General features: G+C 41.3%; 1 protein-coding gene across 2 annotated transcripts in view; it reads right to left on the bottom strand.

Annotated features, from left to right (window-relative positions):
• Positions 1 to 11,456, bottom strand: part of FAN1 (FANCD2 and FANCI associated nuclease 1) — a 45,645-nt gene that overhangs the window by 29,759 nt on the left and 4,430 nt on the right. For both annotated transcript variants that reach the window (XM_006020026.3, XM_006020027.3), the window contains 2 exons: positions 9,124 to 10,562; positions 200 to 340 (listed from right to left, as the gene is read on the bottom strand). In XM_006020026.3, the coding sequence (XP_006020088.1) occupies positions 200 to 340; positions 9,124 to 10,450 (1,468 nt within the window). In that variant the 5' untranslated portion in view covers positions 10,451 to 10,562. The remainder of the gene's footprint in view (positions 1 to 199; positions 341 to 9,123; positions 10,563 to 11,456) is intronic.

Here is an 11,456-nt window from a genome sequence, read left to right as displayed (position 1 = left end):
CTACAAACTGATTTGTACCACTTATTAAGTTAATGGAACATGCTGCCAATCTGACAGAATTGTTTAATTAGTCTGCTCCTCAACTTCACTCTTAAGTGACTACTTCACAACACAGACTGGAAGCAGCCGTGGCAGAGGAGAATTTAATTCTACTAACATGCCAACATTGCCATTTTTCATTTATTCATACTGGCCATACCTGTTTGCAGAAAGCCTCCTTCAACCAGTTCTTCAATTACTGGCCGCAAATCTGTGCTGATCTCTGCATACTCTATTTTGTTAATTTTTATCCAATTCAGTTTGCGTTGAAAAAGTCTGACATATAATTTCTGTCCAGCAGCTGCAAATTGCATTTAAAGCAAGGAAGAAAAAAAATCATTTAAGCCTAAACAGTTAATTCTATATATAACTACAAAAAATAGTCTGATACATTTTCTCTGCTAGAAGAACTTAGACAGCTTTAATATGTTTTTACAAGTTGAACTAGTAATGTAACAGATTGTGTATTTTCAAACAACTCTTGTTTCATGAGAATCCTAGACATTTGTAAGAGAACAGGTACTAAAAATGGATTTTGCCTGTGCAATCAAGGAGTCCATCTCTATCCACTTTCAGAGGATAACATGAATTTATCAGGAACACGTCATGCCTGGCCAACCTGAGTTCCTTCTATGACCAGGTGACCTAGTGAATGGGGGGAAAGCAGTGGATGTGATGTGATGTACCTTGACTTCAGTGGGGCTATTGGGAGACAAAATGTTGTTTAGAAATAGCCCCAATGTTGATCTCAGGGCTGCATCCCCACATCCAAGCATGTGCAGTTTGTGGCATCACAAACTTCTTTGTGCGGCCACAAACTGCATGCGCAACCCGTTAAAACATGCCCCAGGCTGCACATTTCCAGGGCGGGGGCAAAATTTGCTACCAGGATTTCCCAGTAGCAAAAAAACCAAAAACCCCTGGGGAAAAAAGTGGTGTGGTGCACGGTACAATAGCATGTGCCAAAACAAACGGAGGCTTGGTCCTCCAGGGAAACACTCTGTCTGCTGGCCAGAGAATCGCCACTCCTCCATTTGTGCCTTGGCCACTCCAGCACACCAGGAGCAGGGAGGAGCTGGGCAAGGGCAGTTTGCCCGAAGTGGGACACAATGTCTGTCTTCTGCTTGTGGGGTGCGGTGAACCATCTAAAGTAACCAGATAAAATGTCCTAGACCCCCAGGTATTTTGGGGAAGAGAATGTGCCTTTTTTACAGGTACTTTTCAAAGCAGAACTACACTGCTCTCTGACAAAAAAAATTGCACCTCTTTCTGCCCATTCAAACCCAATCTAGGTTTCTAGTGACTTTGTTAACCAAGATGGGATTAGTAAAGCAGACTATCAAAAGCCTACTGAAATCAGTGTAAAGACTCTCACTGACTTCAATTAATGTTGGGATCAGACTTCACATAAGGAATATTCTTTTCTTTCCTTTTCTTTAAAACTGTATCTGCAAATTCTGGATGTACTCCAAATTCTACATTTGTGATACATCTTCAACTAGATTTCAAAGCTTAGAGCCACTGGAGTTTTTCTTACATTTCAAATATTCAAATGTTTGGGCAAAGTAAAAAGGGCTCACTTCTTTTTCAGCATGAAAACTGCTGGAGAAAGACCTGTCATCGACAGAAAATATGTTGTATTGAAATCCATTTACTTGTCTCTGGAACCAAAAGATTTCCAAGGAAGAATTATGATACCACGTGAGGCATCTAACATTGATCTTTGATGAAAGATATGAAAAGTTACGTGAATCCGATAGCTTGTTACTGGTTACAGTTATGAAGAGTTTGAAGTAGGCAAGTTACTCTTCTCTAGGGTGAAGTAACACTTGAAAAACACCATCACTTAGAAATCTCATCATTAAAAGCAGTTTCAGGCACCTTGTTTCCTTGTTTCATTATGTCTGGCTTTCTAGTACAATTTTCTTATACAAATAATATCCCAAAAGTTCTCTGGTGCTATGTGAAAGACCCAAACAAATGAAAGGAGAGAATATCAACAACTCTACACAGTACCATTGATGCACATGATGTTCTGCTAACATATTCCATGTCAAATGATCTTACATATACGAACCTGATTCTGCAAACATTTACACGGAGGGGTAATTGTATACACCAGCAACCCCACACTGGAACTACCCATATACATACATTTATTAACATGTATAATTGCAGAATCTAATACTGTAGCACTGTACTTGTACAAAAACAGCAGGACAGATTAGTTCATGAGAAATGCAAAAATTAAGCCAACAACATAAAGGGTGAAAAGTAAACTAGACGATCAACTTTTAGTTTTAATACTTCATAGTGTAATTTAAAACAGCTGTACACATTTTTGAAGGAGGCTCTTACAAAATGTGGCCCATAATTTACCTAAATCATTAATAATCTCATATGAAGGTAGTCTGGCAGGTGAATTCACAGTGTGTCTGCTTTCAGCATCCTTGTGCAAGCATATAATTCTCCAATGCCTGATGAGTTACTAACTTGTTTATCCCTGTCTGCTCCTGCTCTTCTATAACTGATCAATAATAAAAGGCGACATTTACATTTAAGCACTCTCATCTCCAGATGTACTTAGAAAATGGCAGATGACTTTTTACATTCTTATTAAAATTTCCTTTTGGCTGTAAACTGACTTTGTGTTCCAGGATAACCACACCCTTCAAAGGAGATTTCAAGCATCAATCCACTGGAACTATATTCCAAACAGCTCAACTTGTCATTTTCCCAGTGGGGTTACAGTTTCTTTGAAGTATCTCTGGCTGTTCACGAGGCAGAAAGACAGAGGAGATTAATGACTTGCATAGCAGCATCCCCCATTCCCCCACAGAAACCACCAAAACTAAGCCTCCAATTCAACAGTTGCAGTAGAAAGACAGTTTTATCTCGAGGGGACTTGAAAAACAGAATACAGCATAAAAAGTCCTGTGCTACTAATTTACTTAATACTCAAGCATCAAGGTCTGGAGCATATCACCTTCAGGCATTTTTGCTATTGTTAACCTGAAAGGAATTAACTTGCATGAAAGCTAGTTCAGATATATAGTTAGGCATAAACTAGAAGTGCCTGTAGACATGCTGCAGGGCTGCTCTGATTCACTGTAATTACAGTATAATTACTGCGCTCCAGCCAGTCTCCGCATCCCGTGTATTAGCATCCCCACACTTCAAAATGGCAGCAGGCGCGCATGAACTAAAGCTTGGCAAACGAGCTTTAGTTCAAGCACCCCTGCTGCCATTTTGAAGTGCAGAGACGCTAATACACAAGACACTACAGCACTTTAATTAGAATGGCTCTGGAACCACTCTAATTAAAGCACCCCCTGCCCCGAGTGCATGTAAAAGTGCCCTTAGAGACCAATTCATTTGGAGGCATAACTTTTTGTATACGACAGCCTAGTTCTTCAGATGCTATAAAATGCCACCCTGCTCCGCCTTCTGCCTGACTTCAGATAAACACGGTTGACTACCGCTCTCAGGTATATAGTTGAAACGAATAATTCTGCTTTCAGTGAAAACATGATGAGGTTAAGATGCAAAACCTTAAGAATGATTTCATGGTGATTATTTTCCATTCCTTTTTTAACAAAGTACAAACATCAATCATGTGGTCTTTGCAGGCTTTCTGTGAGCTAATAGCACTGATGGCTGTATGAACATGCATTTCTCCAGGAATGATGTATGTCATTTAGGTGCTCATTACAGGTCAGAATGGCATCACATGGCAGGGGTATCCAAGACATGGCCCACAGGCTGAGCTACATCATCTGGCCTGCTCCTGAATCTGGAGCTGACCCACACTCTGCACACAGCATGCACTAGACCAGCTCTGCACATAGGGCCTGCCAGGATAGGTGCCTCATGCAATATGTCCCTAGACCAGTCAAAGTGGATGCAGCATGTGCTGGATCTGGCATGCCAGGTGGGGAAGGGAGAGAGGATATGTGGGCCCAGTCTGGCCTGCAGGGACAGCCCCATGCCATTCATCCAGCCCATGGACTGGCTCCACACCCAATCATCCAGCCCCTGGACACAGATGAGCTTGACACCCCTGACATACAGGGTTAAGATGCATCACCAAAATAGCGGATTGGTATTTTAATTTTTATAATAGGGATGTGGATTTCAATTTTTTTTAAATGGAATTAAAAAAACATCTTTGTCAAGATTATCACCTGAAGTAAGCCATATACTGGCAAATGAACCTTTACATTAATTGCTGGTGAGTTTTTAAACTTGAAAATAACCCATATATGTTCAGCTGCTCAGCTTAACAATGCTACAGGAACTGCTTGATGATGGGTATATACAGTGGGAAAACTCATATGTAGTATATAAGCTTGTCCTTAAAGAATACTCTTGTTTTGCCTCCAATGCAACAGAAAGCTCAGAAAGTTCAGAAATGGGGTAAGGAGAAGAAAAGATTACTTCAAAAGGAATGTTGTCTTTAAGACAATTTCATTCTCCTGTATAATAAGGACTGCAGATACAGTAGCTCACATAATAAGCTAATCTTCTAGCAGCATATTTTTTTTCTTATTGCCTAAGTGGAACAATACTCCTATAAAGCATTCCATTGCCTTGTACTAACAAATTTCACTGCTACAGATTTTGTGTATGCATTATAGCAGAAACTAATTAAAGTCTAGAGTATACCTACTATTGCAAGTAGCTTAACTGACAGCAGTACATGAGGACACAAGAAAAACTTGTCGTCCGAAATACAATTTTGTTGAAACAGTAATGCTCTAACTCACAATGCCAGCTGGGCCCAAATATGGCACAGTCACTGAGGCCTCTGGCATATGTTCAGTTAAACGTGCAACGGGATCTGATCCCTAGTCCCAACAACCACACCTCCTGCCATGCCACATGTGTATGGCAGGAGGTGTAATTTGGGGATTGGGAATTAAATTCCAACTGCACCCTTCTACTTTCCAGTGCAGGGGTTGCCCAGGATCATAATCATATACTGGCAAGTTGAAAGTCAGCTGATTGCACTGGAGCTGGTTTTTGCTGTACTGTGATATAGCCTTGTCATCGACAATGGTTTAACAGCATGGCTTTGGGATAAAACTTCTGTGTTCTCTGAGCCACTGGGGAAAAATATATTTAGATTGTACAAGATGAAGCTGCAAAAGATCAGAAGTCTCCCACCACTTGCTAACAAACCAAACTACTACAATTTAACCTGGGAGCTGATTCCAGGACCTTAATTATAACTAACCTAATGTGCCCCTCATTATTTTACTGACAACTCGTGACAGAGTTTTACTGCTTACACCCCATTCCCTTCTATTTGTTGCTACATTTTTACAACACAACACAGATAAGTGTTAAAAAGACCCATGACAGCACTAAATAGACACTTCACGTACAAGGCGAGAGTTTTCAGGTAGTATGTTGCGGTAATGTGTCTCCATGTCTATTCTCTATATAATTATGAAGGCTTTTAAATACTATACAGTATTACTTGTTCTACCCAATTATTGAAGCATATTCCATTAGGAACCCAAGTCTTCTCTACAGAACCCAAGTCTTTATCTTTAAATAAGGAACAAACCTAACACCTACGTGGCCACATCTACACATGCATTGATGTGATTTAGTTAATGCACATTAAATCTAGTACTTCACAGCACTTTTACAAGTGCTCCAGGGGTGGGGTGCTTTAATTACAGTGGCTCCAAGAGCCACTCCATTAAAGCGCTGCAGTCTCTCATGTATCAGCATCCCCGTGCTCAAAAATGGCAAGGGGGGCACTTGAACTAAAGCTCATTCAACAAGCTTTAGTTCAAGCACCCCGCTGCCATTTTTAAGAGCAGGGACACTGATACACCAGACACAGGAGGCTGCTGGACTGCGGTAATTACCACGCTCCAGCAGATTTCATTAAATGAGTCTGTTCCAACCCACTGTAGTCACAGCACGTCAAAGCAGCCTCTCTGCTCACGTAGAGGCATTCTCCAAGGTGAGGGATTCAGAAAATGTGCATTAACTTGTCTTAATGCTCATTAACTAAAGAGCATGTTTTTTAAGTAACACTTACTGTACATTAGCCTATTTTAATGCACATTAAGTAAACAGCACTGTTTTTAAGTGACGCTTTAATGCACATTAAAATAGGCTAATGTGTATTAAAGTGCACATGCAGATATGCCCACATAGATGTAAACTAAAGCCAGAAGACTATGCATCTAAACAAGAAGAAACGGACATCTTTGTATTCCTCACCCAGCTGGAGGTGATGTACCTAGTGACGTCAAACAAAACAAAACAACTCCTGCACTAATCTTGGCATCAACATAAGGGGCATTTATACACATAACTTTTTGTCCCGCTATGCGCTGATTTGCCGCTTTGGAGCAGACTTGATTAACTGAATCTGCTCTGCACGTGAGCTGACATGCACCGCAGTGCGCCGTATGCAGTTGTATAAGTGGTGAAATGCATGTCAGCACGCAGAAAATGGTGGCGGTGCACTTTTGAACTAAAGCACCTTCTATGTGTTTTAGCTCAAAAGCATGCCACTGCCATTTCCTTGGTGCTGATACTCATTTTGCCGCTTATACAACTGCAAGCACAAGTGCCAGGTGCTTTTCAAAGCACCCAATGCTGTGGCGCTTACATGTGTAAAAATGCCCAAGATGTTTAGGAGAATGCTCAATGAAAGTGTAAATAGATCCCTATCCTAGAATTCTAGATCAGCGAGTCTCAACCAGGATGCTGTGGCACCCTGGGGTGATGTGAGATCCTTTTAAGCCCATCACTTAGCCCGTCTCAGTCCCTATCACTTTACAAGGGAAAGAACAGCTAAGTTGAAAGCGACCTATAGTAGACAGAGCAGCCAGGTAACAGAAGGACAGCAGGAGCAGGAGGCTTATATGAACTAAGAGAAAACACCTGTGCATGGTGGAGGAGCCATGCGACCAGAAGGGGAGGTGCCAAGGGGGATACAACCTCAGCTTCTGAGCAGAAGCAGACAGCCTGGCCCTGTACTCTTGCAGGGAGAGGAGCTCCTAGGGAGGAAGGCTGCAAGAGATGCACCTGCTAGCACCTAAGTACTCTAGAGGGATGGAAGGACATAGCTGAGAATGCAAGTGGTACTTGATCCATGTGGGCAGGGCTCAGGATAGGTTTTGGTGGTGGACTAGGATCCGACTCAGGAGGATAAATTCAAGTTAGCATAACATCAGTAAGATCACTCCAGGGCAGCCTTCCACTGCGATAGAACATTTCCATCAAGGCATGGTAGGCAAGACTGTGAGGGGGTATGCAGAGGAGCTGGAGTAGGGAAGGATCAGAGTGGCCACTAGGGGGTGTCATGGCCACCCATAGGCCCCCACCTGTCACACTGCCTCAAAACATTAGCTGTGTGAGGTGCTCAAGCACCCACACAAGAGTCACAAGATAAACCCACAGACTGCAAATAGAAATCCATAGTGTCAAAAACACTGTGATCCATTGTGGTCTTTCTGAGTTCTTCGCAAAAGAAGATTTGCTCCATCATTTTTCCATAGTCAAGAAATGTGTGAAAGCTAAAAGGAATGCCTCAAGTCTAACAAGGGGTGTACTGAATCTAAAAAGGTTGAGAACTCCTGGCCTAGATATTAACAGATTTCTCCTTTGTAGGTGTTCTTGCAGTTTAAAAGAACTTTCAAAAATATATATATTTAAGAGGACAAAGAACTAACTGCTTTGCAGTCCAAGTTCATTAACAGTATTTATACAGCCAGCTTTCTTGTACTTTAATTTGAAAAGGAAGCAAAAACCACACAGGAGTTTGAACTAGCACAAAAGAAAATGAAAGTGAATGATTCTCTATCAACAACAATACAAAAGAACAGAATCTGCAGAAACCCCGCTAGAGGAAGTATCCTCCTTTGGCATTATAATGAAGCATGCAGTCTTATTAGTTAATCCAAATTGATTTAATGTGACAGTAATTGTTGCAGCCAGTTTAATGTTTCCCAGCACTGATTTTCAATCAGGTATATATGTAACTGCTGACACTCTGGGCTGCTCAGCTCAGATGTGCAAATTGGGGTGGCATGAGCATATAGTGAACCTGCACATGACCCTAATGTGCACATTGAGAATGTTGTACAATTCAACTAGAGCCTGAAAATATGCAGGCACCTAGCTTTCATGGGCTCTGAGCACCACAGTGCCAACCTGCTAACTGATTTAGGTGACAGCAGCCTTTGTACATCTTCCTTAAGGGAGAACAGAAACAGAAAAAACCATGGGAAGCAAAGAGTATTTCTTCTACTTCAAAGCTCAGGTTAAAAAAGAGGTACTGGTGTCCATGTCACCGCTACTTGTAATAGTGAGCTGTAATGTAACCCTTTTCTAAGGGGGCAATACCTTGCTGTAGTTCTCTATTTTCCCAAGGGATAGTTATTCTGGTCATTGTAGACAACTGCAATTGTGCTGGATTCCTTGGAGCTGCCCACAGATACTATTAAAGAGTTTAAGAGAATGAGATTTCATTGCAGGTAGACAGAAAAATAGGACATCCCATAAGACAAAACTGGTCTCTCACATGTAGTCCTCAATTGCCTTCATCCTACCCAGTTACTCCAACTAAAGAAAGCTAAGCATTTACAATTTAACCCACAAACCAGGAGAGGCTTAGACTTCATTATGGCTCCCACTGAAGTCAACTGGAATCTTCCACTAAGGATGATCCTCATGCTTTATAAGGCTAGGGAAATTCATGTCACTCACACCTTTCCATTGTACTTTTACAAGATTTAGAAATGATATTCTCATCAGTTTCAAGAAAACGCGTGCATGTATTTTATAGTAGTCAAATGAAAAGGTATTCCTATTGACAACACTTCTTATTTACTGCTGTATAAATCTCTATGAACAGGTTTTTAAATCTAAATGTGAACCAGTAGGGGCTTTTTGATGCTGAAGTAAAGGGCTGATCCTCTAATACTACTCATGTCTTTGGGTTTGATGTACTGCCCATTGCATGAATATCTGAGCACATGCCATGCAAAAACGGTAGCAAAAACAAAGACCCTGGTGGATGCTCAATATGAACACAGATAAAGTAAAAGATACCTGACAACTGGTAGAATGTAGTGATAATTTTGGTGTCTTGCTCATCAAAAAGTCTCAGATCATCATCATTCTCTAGGACCGCTCGCAGGACCATCAGGAAGTTCTGGAGATAATATGGGTGGTCAGAAGAATCAGATGTGGAACTGAGTCCACTTATTTTGTCTAAAATGCCACTAGAAGGACCCTGAAAATCCACCTCTTCCAAAGGCTCTGAAGAAGCAGTATAAAGCATCTCATTCCTCATGCCTCCATGAACTTCCATAGGAAGTACAGTCATATCACCCTTCTCCGGGCAATTCTGTGTATGGATGTCACATATCACTTGGGTACCAGATGAAGGCACAGTCTTAGTAAGGGACTGCATTTCAGCTTCTGAACCATCGCACGACTCTCCTTTATTATGATTGACTGGATGTGGTGCAGGTTTGTCGTGACTTGACACCATGCCTTCAGAACAACTGTTTTCATTGGTATTCCCTGCAACAAATGTTACGTCTCTAGTATTAATACTACCTGACAGCGCTAATACCTGAGCAGAAGCCACAAGGCCATCTCTGGGTATCTCTTTACCACGCAGATGTGTTTCCCCCTGAATTTCAGGCTCTTTAGTTAAACTGTCTTTCAGAATGTGCATGTCCCCACGCCCTATCAAAGCAAACTGATTCTCTTTTTGAGAGCCATCCCCAAAACAAGTCTTTTCACTGTCCAGTTCTACAGAGTTGTCACACACTTCATGAACTGCTTGCAGCAAAGAATTCCCCTCACTCTGAACTGTTAGTTTTCCTCCTTGGATACGGTGCCTTCTAGATAATTTGGATGACAAGTTTCCCAAAGAGATGATTTTAACTGTTTGAACCCTTGCCTCATTATGAACATTGCATACTGAATCACTGTTCTTCTTAAAGTAGGGACTGGTCTTCTGTTCTACACTTACTTTCATTTCCAATGAGTTACTTTCACATGGACCTGTCTTTTTCTCTGGAGTTGAGGTGTTCTTTGCAAAGTACGGGCTGGAATTACTGTCACTGGCAGAACTACTACATGGTGAATCCACCAGAGTCTCTCCATTATCACCCTGATTCTTTGGGCACATTTCATCTATATGCTTGTTGATCTCATATTGTGGAACCATCAGCCCACAAATGGGGCACGTGAGTTTGGTGGGAGGTGTATTGCTAAAAAATGAAAGGATGGAAGAACTGGAAGGTACAGCTGGTACTCCATTATTTTCTGTGTAATTGTTCTTGTTTGCATTCTTTTTTCTGTTTTTATTCAGAGACAAGCTTCTTCGGGGTCTTTTTTCTTCTGGAGATCCAGCTTCTGACATTGTGGAATTAAAAGCATGGGCTGCTTCATTTGGGGGATATTTTCTTACGTGAAATCCTAAAAACCAGGACCTTTCTTGGCTTCATATTATCTGCCTGTTGCCTCTACCATGCCTGCAAGAAAAATATAAAGGTTAGGAACAATTCTGAGCCTACTGAACAGAAGATCTAATAAACACCAGAAATCACCAACGTAAATAATGAAGACAAGAAAGTAACTGAAAACTTCCATGCATCTGTACAGATCTGGAACAACTAATGACGTCCCAGCCTGCTGCAGTATCACTGTGCTATTGTCATTCCTGTATGCATGGTAGCTAACAGCACAGCATGTTGACCAGTTTAGTTGGTGTGTTTAGCAGTCAAACTAGACATAGAACTCTTCCTGAGCTAGCATTCAAGACTAATTGTACCTAGACTCAGAGTGCCTACACTCTGACCCAAATCTGTCAGGAAACTACAGTCCCATTCTGTGCCAAATCTTAAAAATGAGCACTTTTAACTCCCACTGAGCACCTATCTGGATCCTCAACTTAACTTTTCTGCTGCCAGGCTTGTATCTGATGAAAATTCAGTTGCAGAAGACTTCTTACACCTCTTGTCTGTTGGGGAACAACAACTAGTATAGGATCTGGTGCTTAACTTAGGACCACAATTCACCAACCATCCTAAATACTGTTGCAGCAAGAGCATGGCCACACACTAAGACTTCACTAAGAGCCATGCTTTGATATCCAACTCCATTCTGAGCAATCCAGATGCCAGAAAACCTTCCTGTCACAAAATTATATTTGAAAAAAGCTTTACAGCAAGACAGACACCCCAGGAAGGAAGATACCGCTGAAGTAGAGAAGCTACCTGAGATCCCCTAATACAGAACCAGTTCATGCTAATATTTTAGAAAGGAGCAGAAAAATTTGAGCATTACAGTTTCTTCACTACAAAACTATATGAGCAGAGTATTCTTTATTAACAAAGAATTCTAAAACACTTATTAAAGATGGGTAT

This window comes from Alligator sinensis, unplaced genomic scaffold (assembly GCF_000455745.1).
Source record: "Alligator sinensis unplaced genomic scaffold, ASM45574v1 scaffold458_1, whole genome shotgun sequence".
Lineage (NCBI taxonomy): Eukaryota > Metazoa > Chordata > Crocodylia > Alligatoridae > Alligator > Alligator sinensis.
Note: the sequence above shows the minus strand (reverse complement) of the source record. Positions and strands in the feature narration are given on the sequence as shown.